Raw genomic sequence first — 12,594 nt, 5'->3', positions numbered from 1 at the left:
GTGAACCAGTAGATGAAAGATCTCCCTCCGTCTCTCCCTTTCTCTGTAATTCAGACTTTCAAATAAATAAATCTTAAATAAATAAATAAAGGTTGCAGGGCAGAGGGGCTGAACCATTCTTATACTTACTTCACTTGTTTTTGAACTTGACCACAAGGCCTAGTTAGAGAATGCAGGCTTTGGAATGTCATTGGCATCTTTAAATTTAGAATTTGTATTGATTGTGAATCCTTGGGTCTGTTTTCTCATTTGCCATAAAACTAATTTTCTTAGGATTGTTGTAAGGATTGCCAGAATAATAAATGTAAACTACTAATTGTTAGGTTTTTTTTTTTCACATTCCTTTATTGAACTGTGAGGGTCTTCAGTAAGGAATCAAGAATTTACTGTATCAGATGTGTAATGCTGTGATAACTGCCAGGCACTAGAAAAGCCACCTCTGTCCCAGAAACACTGGTCTAGGTGGGACCGCCTAGTAAGTGGATTTGAAGTAGGGAAACCAGCTCATCCACTACTTAGAACCCAGTTATGTTCTTGATTCAGTTAATTTCATTAGTAATTCACAAGATAGTTTGGGGCTGAGACATTTCCATGAAGTCATGTATTTGGAAGATATAAACTAACTCTTGAGATAACTTAATACTTCTCATCTGTGTAGTACGCATCATCTCACCTGATCTTAGAGCAAGTCTGAATTAGACTGGGCTCGTGGTCTTGGCCTCTTAGGGAAGAGAACTCAGCAGGGACTTACTGCCATCGTTCACCAGTGACAGGACCAAGACTGGGACCCCTCTTCTGAGTTTTATTTTGTCCCCTACAGCTTCTCCTGCCCTCTTTAGGCAGAAAATCTCTCGATTCCTTAAGACCTGGGAGTCAAATCTTGTTTTTCTATGTTTAACTATGCTGTCCTCTTCTCCAAATTAGAGCTGGGTGGTGAGCTTTAAAGCCATGAAAATGGAAGAAGCTAGTATTTCTCAAGTTACTGTTTTCTCTTTTCTCTCCATTTCTTCCTAACTCCCCCTATTGAATTAAAGTTACAGGGGCAAAAAAGTGGCCGTTTATGGCAGAGTGACAACTTCTGTCTTCACCAGAGACTGTTGTCAGTGTATGCTCCTGGTAGTGGTAGTTTGAGCTTTTACTAGCAGAGGAAGATTACAGGGCAGAGGCTGCAGAGTGACAGCTACAGTGCAGGCCCTTTTAAAATTCACTAACCAAAAGAATCTCTTGAGCTCAGAGTCCTTTAGGTGTGGAAAGTTCATAGGTCATGGGGATTAAGGGGGAGGAACTTTTTTTTTTTTAAACAAGGAGAGAAAAAGAGAAAGACAAAAAGACACACACACACACACACACACACACACACACTGAGGGAGGGGAGAGATAGATCTTCTATCACTGGGTTACTCTCCAGATGGCCACAACATCCAGGCCTGGGCTTCTATAGCCAAAACCGGGAGTCTGGAACTTCCTCATGGTCTCCCTCATGAGTGGCAGGTCCCCAAACACACCAGCAGCAAGCTGGATTTGAAGTGGAGCTGGCAGGACTTGAACCGGCACTCTGATATGGGATGCCAGTGTTGCAAGGCAAGGCTTAGCCCACTGTAATGCAACATCCTCCCACCCCCGCTTCTTTTAAAATATAAGGATACTTATTAAAGACCTTTGAGTGGTGTGTTGGAATGTAGGGTGGGAATATGGGAAAGTAGCAATGGGCTTTGCACTGAAAGGAAGGCCAGGAATTGATAAATGATTGTGGGAGCCTAGAGCTGGGGTAGGAGGAGTTTAGGGAATGGGTACCATACTCTTGGATTTGGAGATTGAATTAATTCAGGAATTTATTGGGCACCAGTTTAATCAGTTTCCTGTGAGTACTCTTGCTTACTGAATGCTATATGCTCTAAGGTAAACAGGCCCAAGCCTTTGTGCCTGGTGGGGCTCTGGGGAGCGTGGGAAAGGCAACTGAAGCAAAAGGCTCAGCCTGGGCCAGTCCCCACATGTCTTCCTCACTGCAACTATTGCGTTGGTTTCTCAATGTCTTTGTGGGCATGCTGGGACTGGGCTTTGAGGTTTCTGCCTTAGGGGTGGGAAGGGGGGGGAAGGGCATTCTAACAACAGTCTTTCCCCTTCAATTTGGTTGCTGGGAATCGAAGGTAAATGGGCTTCTAGCTATATTATAACTTGTTCCTAGTTCTCTATGAAAGTACAAGTAGAAGAACTCTGACTTGACTGTAGAATCCAAGTTTTAATGAAAACTATATCCAAGGCCCAGGCATATGAACAGAGCAATGTCCAAAGGGCATTTGTCATATTAAGCAATTCCATGTCATATTTTAAATTACTCCCTTTCAATTTTAATGCCTACCCTTGCTCCTCTTGTTTTTTTGTTTTTTGTTTTTTTTTGTTTGTTTGTTTGTTTTTGGGGATTGGGTGTATTTTATTTTCCTCTCATTCCCATTTTTCTTCCCAATATTTCTGCAGCTCTCTCCTTCCTGCTTCCTCCTTGCTGTGGTGGCTGGGATGCTTCTTCCATGATTGTTTTGAATCTAGACTGGGCTGTTCTCTGTGTTAAATCAATCAGTTACGACATCTTAACAGGTGTGTATGGAAATATGTTTATTAAGAGTAAAACATTTTTAAGTGACTTTTTTCATAAGGGTGGATGAGCATGTGGGAAATATGGGAGAAGATTTATTCTAAAATTTGCTTTCAACAGTGTATTTTTGGATTTACCATAAAGTCTTCCTTAACTATAAGACAGAAAAGAAAACCCACTAAGTCTAACAGTATGACTGTAATGTCTCATCATTTACTAGTCAATTTGTTGTTTGAATAATAAGGGTATGGGAAGCTCTTCATTTCTATTTAACTGTCATTTGTTGTATAAATATCATATATAACTCTCTAGAGTCTCAGATATTTACCATGAATTGGAACAGGTTAAGATGTAAAAAGATAGTTTATTTGGAACCTTCTGCATGACTACAGAGATACAGGAAGCTCCAGCCATTGACATCTGGAGGTAGGATGTGAGCTACTTCAAGATACAGTTTCAGAGTTTGAGCCCAACGATTGTTTTCCTATATTGCAAGAGGTGAAGATCCTTGAAAAGAGTGCCTTTTTACATTTAGAGTTTTTTGTGGTTCTGTTGTTCTCGTCTCTCCATTAATGAAGGCACTTGTTTTCCCTTCAGTGTTGTAGTATAGTTTTAGGAAGTAGAAAGGCTGCTTCATACATGTATTAAGCATGGAGGCCTTAATCTTATGTCCTTCCTTTAACAGTGGGAAGTTTTTTTACTACTTCCATTTCTTAACGGACATTTTAATTTATCATATTCATTTAGTATATTTTGCCACATGTGTAGCAGTTTCAGTGTTCAGGTTTGGGAGACATTGAGTAAAATCTGTACTTCTCCCTTATCTCCAGAAGTGGCTTGTCCAGTAGGACAGAGTACTTTTCTGTACTGTGGAGTTGCAACTTTAATTGGGATGATACCAGCAAAATTTTCTAGGGAAAAATAATCTAATCTCATGTCCTGGCAACAGCACTGAGCCGCCTTATCCCTGTCCTACCAACAGTACATATTTGCATCTAGTTGGCCCTTCCTTTCTGTAGTTAATTCTGTTAGGGTATTGAGGAGGATGGTAGGAGAAGGATCCTGCTTGAGCAGACACTGGTGATGGGCTTGGTGGTGGCTTGCTTTCTGCATTTCAATAAAAGCACAGTAGAGCATCTTTGGCTCCGGGATTAATAATTCATCTGTCTTCTCTGACCTGTGACCTTTTCTCCCCTTTCTCCTATCGTTCCCAGTAGTCTGAAGTGAGGGAGGCCTCTCCCTCCTTCCTCCTCCCTCTGTGACCCGCCTTCCCTTTTACCCTGCCCCGTGGCGGCTCCTCCCCTTACCTCCATGGACGACTCGGAGGTGGAGTCGACCGCCAGCATCTTGGCCTCTGTGAAGGAACAAGAGGCCCAGTTTGAGAAGCTGACCCGGGCGCTGGAGGAGGAGCGGCGCCACGTCTCGGCGCAACTGGAACGCGTCCGGGTCTCGCCACAAGATGCCAACTCGCTCATGGCCAACGGCACCCTCACCCGCCGGCATCAGGTAACCCCTCTCTCCATCAGACCTGCAGGTAGGAGTTTGGCCTGGTCACAGCAAAGCTATGGTTCTTCTTGGCACGCTTCTGTTCTCTTGGTGATGGACCGTCCAGTGCCCATGCTTCACGACTCTTTCAAGGGGGATAAATATTGATTAAGAGATGAGGCATGTTGCTTCTGTGCTTAGTTGAATGGATTTTCTGGGTTAGGGTGCAACTCCTGTAATTGTAGCTAGTATAGCTTGGAGGTATACTCAAGTTACTTGTTTTCTGTGATTATTTTTTTTTTTTCTTCTTGGTATCAAAAGCTCAGCAAAGGAAATTCCTGCTTAGTCGTTGGGGAAGTTGGGCCTCTTATGCTCTCAGCTCCAGTTGAGTCTCCTTCAAGGGACAGTCTGTTCTCAGAAGGTGTGGCAGTGTCTATAAATTGTGTATTCTTGCTCCTTATGGTCCTGTGTGCTCTTTTTGGTGCTGTATAAATCATGTCTGGGAGGAGGGGGGTCATTGTTGGTTAGAGTTGGAGAGAGAACATCATGCTGCTGTTTAACCCAGATAACCACAGGAGCCAGTGGTCTCTGGGTTGGCAACTCTGTGATGTGACTTGGGAGAGTTGGTCTTAGAAATGAGAAGTATCTTGTGTTCCCTCTGGTTTTTCTAGTCTGACCTGACTGTGACGTAATCTGTCTGAGCTTGTGGGGTGTGTGTGTGTGTGTGTGTGTGTGTGTTGGGGGATAGAGAGGAGAGAGGCATTATATCTTTTTATATCTTTTTTTTTTTTTTTTTAAGATTTGTTTATTTTTTTGAAAGGCAGAGTTAAAGAGAAGCAGATGAATAGAGAGAGAGAGAGAGGTCTTCCATCTTGCTGGTTCACTCCCCTGATGGCCTCAATGGCTGGAGCTGGGCCTATCTGAAGCCAGGAGCCTGGAGCCTGGAGCCTCTTCCCGGTGCAGGGGCCTAAAGACTTGGGCCATCTTCCACTGCTTTCTCAGGCCACAGCAGAGAGCTGGATTAGAAGTGGAGCAGCTGGTACTCAAACTGGCACACATATGGGATGCCGGCACTGCTATGCCACAGCGCCAACCCCAGCATTATATATTTTTTTTTTTTTTAGATTTATTTATTTGAAAGACAGAGTTACAGAGAGAGGTAGAAACAGAAAGAGAGGTCTTCTATCTGCTGGTTCACTCCCCAGATGGCTGCAATGGCTGGAGCTGCACTGATCAGGAGCCAGGAGCCCCTTCTGGGTCCCCACATGGGTGCAGGGGCCCAAGGACTTGGGCCATCTTCTACTGCTATCCCAGGCCATAGCAGAGAGCTGAATCAAAAGAGGAGCAGCTGGGACTAAAACCGGCGCCCATATGGGATGCCAGCACTTCAGGCCAGGGCTTTAACCTGCTGTGTCACAGCGCTGGCCCCCCAGCATTACATCTTAAGAGATCCCTCTGATTCCTGGGTGGTAACTAGAACAGTGGTCATGCCCCATTATTGATTATTGTTTAATATAGTGAGATTCCTCATGCCAAGGAGTTTTACAGTTGGGTTATATGAAAATAGAGTACAGGGTTAGGAATGAGATGTATATATTGAAAGGGTAGATCAGGACTATTCAGGCTTGGAGGTGGTGGGGAATTCCAGGATTTAGCTCATAGTTTCTCTTTTCTTACTCTCTTATTTTTAACTTCTGCTCAGCTATGAAACCACACCCTTCCTTTTTCCTGAAAGTAATGTTTAACTTCCCCTCCCTGCAGCATTATACTCTGTATGTAATAGGAGGGTGTGGGAGGAGTCTCCCGAGGTGGCCGTATTAGGAGGAATATTTTGTGTAGTGTATTATCATCAAATTATCTTGTGGTACTTCAGACAGAACAACTCAGGGATGACATCTTGGAATGTGGTTCTAGTAACTGATGTAGATGTTGAAAGTTCAGTTTTGGGAGTATTAGGGTACCTGCTTTCTCACGTTAGGAGAGGAAGACTCATCTCTTGCTTCTTTCTTTTAAAAGCTGCCTACAGTGGGAGTTTCCAGTAGTATCAGCGCATGAAGATTCATGGGAACAATACAGAGGCTTTTGGAAAACCCCCAATATAGCCTTTCCAACTTTCCTTATATTCTTTTTTTTTTTTTTTTTAAATTATTTGACAGGTAGAGTTAGCCAGTGAGAGAGAGAGAGACAGAGATAAAGGTCTTTCTTCTGTTGGTTCACCCCCAAGATGGCCACCATGGCTGGAGCTTTGCCGATCCGAAGCCAGGAGCCAGATGCCTCCTCCTGGTCTCCCATGGGGTGCAGGGCCCAACCACTTGGGCCATCCTCCACTGCCCTCCTGGGCCACAGTAGAGAGCTGGACTGGAAGAGGAGCAACCGGGACTAGAACCCGGCGCCCATATGGGATGCCAGCGCTGCAGGCAAAGGATTAACCAAGTGAGCCGCGGCACTGGCCCCATCTTACTGCTTTCTAACAAGATGACCTGTAGGGAAACTTGGATAAGTTCTCTGCTGTTTACTTGGCAAATTGTTGAGTCCCTATTATGTGCCAGGCACTGCTCAAGGCATTAGGGATACGTCCTTAAGCAAAACTGACCAAAAAGCCCTCATGGAATTTCTGTTCATACATTCTAGAGACCCAGTCCATCAGTTATAGGCCTGATTGTCATTTTGAGCAAAGTGCTAAGACTAAGAAACAATGTGGTTCTTTTGTGAGTACTGACAAGGATTCCAGACCACAAATACCTTCTTGAAAGCCCTTTTCCTGTTTGGAAAAAAAGATGCTTGTATTTGATAGAGCAAAAGAAGGCCACAAAATGAATTGTCTTCTTGTGGGCTGTATTTCAGAACGGCCGGTTTGTGGGCAATGCTGACCTTGAAAAACAGAAATTTTCAGATTTGAAAGTCAACGGACCCCAGGTAATTCTTTTGGCTTGAGGCTTAACTTCCCTAGCCTATAAGAGCACGTTGGTGTCTTGTGAAGTGCCTGGCACATTGTAAACACCTTTTAGTTTATTAAGATTTATTTATTTATTTGAAGGTCAGAGTTACACAGAGAGAAGGAGAGGGGGAGAGAGAGAGAGATCGTCCATTCGTTGGTTCACCTCCTAATTGGCTGCAATGGCCCAAGCTGCGCCAATCTGAAGCCAGGAGCTAGGAGCTTCTTCCAGGTCTCCCACGTGGGTGAAAGGGACCAAGGCCTTTGGCCATCTTCTGCTTCTTTCCCAGGCCATAGCAGAGAGCGGGATAGGAAGTGGAGCAGCCGGGTCTTGAACCAGCACCCATATGGGATGCCAGCACTTCTGGCCAGGGCTTTAACCTGCTGTACCATGGCGCCGGCCCCGATCATTGACTTGTATCACTCTCTCTCCCTTCCCCCTATTTGATCCCTAGGTTTGGCATTCTTTTCCTCCCTTTTTTTTTTTTTTTTTTAAGATTCATTTATTTTATTTGAAAGAGTTACACACAGAGAGGCAGAGAGAGAAAGAGAGAGAGAGAGAGGTCTTCCATTCGCTGGTTCATTTCCCAATTGGCTGCAACGGTTGGAGCTGCACCGATCTGAAGCCAGGAGCTAGGAGCTTCTTCTAGGTCTCCCGCGTGGGTGAAAGGGCCCAAGGACTTGGGCCATCTTCTACTGCTTTCCCAGGCCATAGCAGAAAGTTGGACAGGAAGTGGAGCAGCTGGGTCTTGAACTGGCACCCATATGGGATGCAGGCACTGCAGGTGGCGGCTTAACCCACTACACCGTAGTGCCGACCCCTGGCATTCGTCTTCTAGAGAGAGCGTGCTTCTACTTTGCAGAAACCCCTACTCAAAATGTGACTGGTCTTGTGCTTTTGGTATTGTTTGGAGGTTAACATTAGAGCTAGTCAAAAGAAGACCCCTAATGGGGTTTTCTGTATTTTTTTTTTTTAATTTTTTTAAAATTTAATTTTATTTAGGCTGGTGCCGCGGCTCACTAGGCTAATCCTCCGCCTTGCGGCGCCGGCACACCGGGTTCTAGTCCCGGTTGGGGCGCCGGATTCTGTCCCGGTTGCCCCTCTTCCAGGCCAGCTCTCTGCTGTGGCCAGGGAGTGCAGTGGAGGATGGCCCAGGTGCTTGGGCCCTGCACCCCATGGGAGACCAGGAGAAGCACCTGGCTCCTGCCATCGGATCAGCGCGGTGCGCTGGCTGCAGCGCGCCAGCTGCGGTGGCCATTGGAGGGTGAACCAACGGCAAAGGAAGACCTTTCTCTCTGTCTCTCTCACTTACTGTCCACTCTGCCTGTCAAAAAAAATTTAATTTTATTTATTTTAAAAGTGTATAGAGAGATAGAGACAGAGATCTTTTGTTTGCCGGTTCACTCTCCAGATGTCCACAACAGCTGGGGTTTGGCTAGGCTGCTGAAGCAAGGAGCCAGGAACTTGGGCTGGATCTCCATTTGGGTGGCCAGGACCCATGTACTTCAGCCATCATATGTTGCCTCCCAGGGTGTGCATTATCTGGAAACTGGAATGGGAAACAGCTGGATATAGTCATCCCATGTCATGTCTTAACAGGTGCACCAAACACTTGCTACCGGTTTATCTTAGAAGTTCTTTACTGGGTGAGCTACTCTTTTCAAGGGTTGCTCAGATATAGATGTAACTATAGTTAATACAGCTCATATTCATTTAGATGACCAGAATTGGGAAATAAAATCTGCTTTCTCTGTCATTTGGATGTCAGTATGGCTGTTGTTAACTCAGTTCATGTTTCTTAAATGACTTGTACTGGGAAGTTATATATACCGTCTTTTATTTTTGTACGACTTACTTATTTATTTGAAAGGCAAAGAGAGGGAGGGAGTGAGTGATGGAGGGAGAGAGAGAAAGAGAAGAGAGAAAGGAAAAGGTGTTCCATCTGCTGGTTAACTCACCAAATACCAGCAACAGCTGGGGCTGAGCCAGACCAAAACCAGGAGTCAGGAGCTCTCTTCGGGTCTCCCATATGGGTGGCAGGAATCCAAGTACTTGAGCCATCATCAGCTGCCTCCCAGGCACATTAACAGGAAGCTGGATCAGAAGCATGGAGTTGTGGGAACTTGAACCAGGCACTGCAGTATGTGATGTAGGCCTTTCAAGTGGCAACTTAACCCACTGTGCCACAACACCCACCCCTCTACTATCTTTTTGTACAAGTTAGAAAGATGATAGATGCTGCTTTCTAAAAATATAAAGATCTATGGAAAATGCATGAGGAGTCCCTGTTTCCAGGACTACTACTACTTATTGGGTTGGACTTGATAATACATAGAGTTTGATAGTAACTTCTTCCTTTTCTTCTTTTCCATGTAGGATCACAGTCACCTTCTTTATAGCACCATCCCCAGGATGCAGGAGCCGGGGCAGATTGTGGAGACCTATACAGAGGAGGACCCCGAGGGAGCCATGTCTGTTGTCTCTGTGGAGACTTCAGATGATGGGACCACTCGGCGCACAGAGACCACAGTAAGCATGAGGTCTTGGAGTGACAGGAGAGGTCTTCCTATAGTCTCCACTAGGGAGGTGGGGTTAAAAACTTACTTAGGGTAGATGAAGGACCACAGTGGTGATGGCAGGTGATCGCTGACCAGATGGAAAAGAGATATGGGAAAATCTAATGGAATTAGAGACAGTGTATCAAGGTCTGTATTTAGCTTCCTTTACAATTGTAGTCCTGACGGGACCATTTTCTTGCTTGGAGACTTTCTTTTTTCTTTACTTTTTTTTTTTTTTTTTTTTAAGATTGGTTTATTTGAGAGTAGAGTTACAGAGAGAGGGAGAGACAGAGAGGTCTTCCATCTGCTGCTTCACTTCCCAAATGGCCGCAATGGCTGGAGCTGGGCTGATCTGAAGCCATGAGTCAGGAGCTTCTTCCAAGTCTCCCACGCAGGTGCAGGGCCCAAGAACTTGGGCCATCTTCTACTGCTTTCCCAGGCCATAGCAGAGAGCTGAATTGGAAGAGAAGCAGCTGGGCATGAACTGGTGTCCGTATGAGATGATGGTGCCGCAGGAGGAGGTTTTGCCCACTATGCCAAAGCACCCTGCTTGGAGACTGACTATAAGATAGAAGGAAAGAAAGGTCGATGGTAGACTGTAAGGAGTTTCTACATAAAGTGATCTAGAGGTGGTATTTGTTTCTCTTCTCATAGTGATCTAGAATTTAAGCTTATCAGTCAACTTTCTTCATTAGTTTTTCTTTTTCATGTTTCTTTTTGAAGGTCAAGAAAGTAGTGAAGACTGTGACGACACGGACTGTACAGCCAGTCCCCATGGGACCAGATGGGCTGCCTGTGGATGCTGCGTCAGTTTCTAACAACTATATCCAGACTTTGGGTCGTGACTTCCGCAAGAATGGCAATGGGGGCCCTGGTCCCTATGTGGGGCAAGCAGGCACTGCTACCCTCCCCAGGAACTTCCACTACCCTCCTGATGGATATAGCCGCCACTATGAAGATGGGTATCCAGGTGGTGGTGACAACTATGGCAGTCTGTCCCGGGTGACCCGCATTGAGGAGCGGTATAGGCCCAGCATGGAAGGCTACCGGGCACCTAGTAGACAGGATGTTTATGGGCCCCAGCCCCAGGTTCGGGTGGGTGGGAGCAGTGTGGATCTGCATCGCTTTCACCCAGAACCTTATGGGCTAGAGGATGACCAGCGAAGCATGGGTTATGATGACCTGGATTATGGCCTGATGTCTGATTATGGCACAGCCCGTCGGACTGCGACACCCTCTGACCCTCGCCGACGCCTCAGGTAGGCAAGATTAGAGGAAGATAAGGGTATTTCCAAAACAAGGAAAAGGGGTAGCTTTTCTTTCTGAGCCTTTGAGGGATCAGAGACATTTGTGGCTCCTTCTGCTATGCCCTTTTTTCCCCCCTCCCTGTGGAAAGCCTTATTTTTTCCCTTTTTAGAGTTTGCTTAGTATTGACTTACTATTGTCTTTTTTGCATTATTAAAGTTGGATGTTCTAATTACAGAAAATGATTTGTGGTGGCTATTGGTCTGTGTCCTAAAGGATGAATTTTGATTGTATGCTACAGTTTCTGCCTTTCTGGCTAAGATCTGACCCTTTCTGATGATCGAGAGGTGCCTGTTGCCTGGACTCATGGAATATTCCCTGTCTTATTCTTTGAATTTCCTTAACTTCTGGTTTGGTATTAAGAATAGAGTTGAGGGGCCAGCGTTGTGGCATAGTAGGCTAAGCCTCTGCCTGCTTGCTGGCATCCCATATGGGTACCAATTCATGTCTTGGCTGCTCCTCTTCTGATCTAGCTGTCTGCCATGGCCTGGGAGAGTAGTAGAAAATGGCCCATGTGCTTGGGGTCCTGTACCCACATGGGAGACCCAGAAGAAACTCCTGGCTTTGGATCTGCCTAGCTCTGGCTGTTGCGGCCATTTGGGGAGTGAACCAGCAGATGGAAGCTCTCTCTCTCTGTAACTCTAGCTCTCAAAAGAAGAGTTGAGTTTTAGGCTTTTGGAGCCAGAAGAGATAAGGGTGTATATAACAATTCTCACAGTGGTTCTAATCTATGTTAAAAACAGATCTTGACCTCATATGGACCCTGACAACTTTGTGCTTAGAGTCTTACATATAAAGTGAAGCGGGGGTGGCATCTGTGAGGGGTACATTATCAAAAATGCTGACAGTTTCCTAAGCAGTTGCATACTCTGAGTTTTCTTGTTCTTGGGTATTCTTTGGTGATATGAAAAGGCAGTGAATGATGTTTGGACTGGTAGATGTGTTGCCTTGCTACCTTGATAGAACGCTTTAGAAGAGGGTTGGTAGATGTTTTCTAAAGGACCTGTTTTAGGCTTTGTGGGCTATAAATCATAATTCTTGTCAAATGTTCTGGTTTTTTTTCTTAAGCTTTTAAAAATTATAACTTATGTGAAAATAAGTTTGGTTCATGAGCTATAAGCCCTGCTTTAGAATTACCAGTGAATGTTTTCTAGGCAAAGAGGAATAGTAAGAAATAAGGGAAGGTTTACAGCTATCTTGATGGTAAGAGTTCTCTGGTAGTTGTTGCTGAATTTCTGTATGTGGGGTCATGACCTTCTAAAGTGAATGGCTTGGTGCTTATTTTCCTCATATATTAGGTAGTATTAGCTAATAGTGAATTGGGCTGGGTGCAGGAGTAGAGGCCCCATTATCTAAGCCTGAGTCACTCACCTTTCAGGTGTCTTGGGTAGCTAATCCACCTCCCCTGTGACTCACCTTTTATTCCTGGAGGGGTACCAGACTTCAGCTGGTGCAAGCTAGAGCGATGGTGAATAACAGCTATCACTGAAGCAGTCTGACTAGGGTGTTGGCTCCAGTGTAAGTCTGCTTTTTCTGACTTCCTCATTAGTGAAGAGTAATTGGACCCACGTGAGTGTGCCTGGCTAGGTCTTTTTTTTTTTTTTTTTAACTGTGGCGGTTGACATAGAGAGGATTTTGAGCCTGGTTCTTGGCTTTGTTCCAGGGTTGCATTGGACTTAAACCTGTTGACTAGCAAGAACATTTGCTGCTTCCTGTTCCA

The 12,594-nt window shown here is 45.1% G+C and overlaps 1 protein-coding gene across 50 annotated transcripts in view; it reads left to right on the top strand.

Moving 5' to 3' along the window:
* Positions 1-12,594, top strand: part of CTNND1 (catenin delta 1) — a 68,715-nt gene that overhangs the window by 34,610 nt on the left and 21,511 nt on the right. For 10 of the 50 annotated variants that reach the window (XM_089308725.1, XM_089308730.1, XM_070070065.2 and 7 more), the window contains 5 exons: positions 2,476-2,592; positions 3,805-4,096; positions 6,920-6,991; positions 9,388-9,540; positions 10,293-10,828. In XM_089308725.1, coding sequence (XP_089164851.1) covers positions 3,902-4,096; positions 6,920-6,991; positions 9,388-9,540; positions 10,293-10,828 — 956 coding nt within the window. In that variant the 5' untranslated portion in view covers positions 2,476-2,592; positions 3,805-3,901. The remainder of the gene's footprint in view (positions 1-2,475; positions 2,593-3,804; positions 4,097-6,919; positions 6,992-9,387; positions 9,541-10,292; positions 10,829-12,594) is intronic. The other 40 variants (XM_089308737.1, XM_089308738.1, XM_089308816.1 and 37 more) reach the window with 7 other exon arrangements.

The sequence above is a fragment of the Oryctolagus cuniculus genome, chromosome 1, assembly GCF_051225735.1.
Source record: "Oryctolagus cuniculus isolate XC-2025 breed Fujian yellow rabbit chromosome 1, ASM5122573v1, whole genome shotgun sequence".
NCBI classification, from domain to species: Eukaryota; Metazoa; Chordata; class Mammalia; order Lagomorpha; family Leporidae; genus Oryctolagus; species Oryctolagus cuniculus.
Note: the sequence above shows the minus strand (reverse complement) of the source record. Positions and strands in the feature narration are given on the sequence as shown.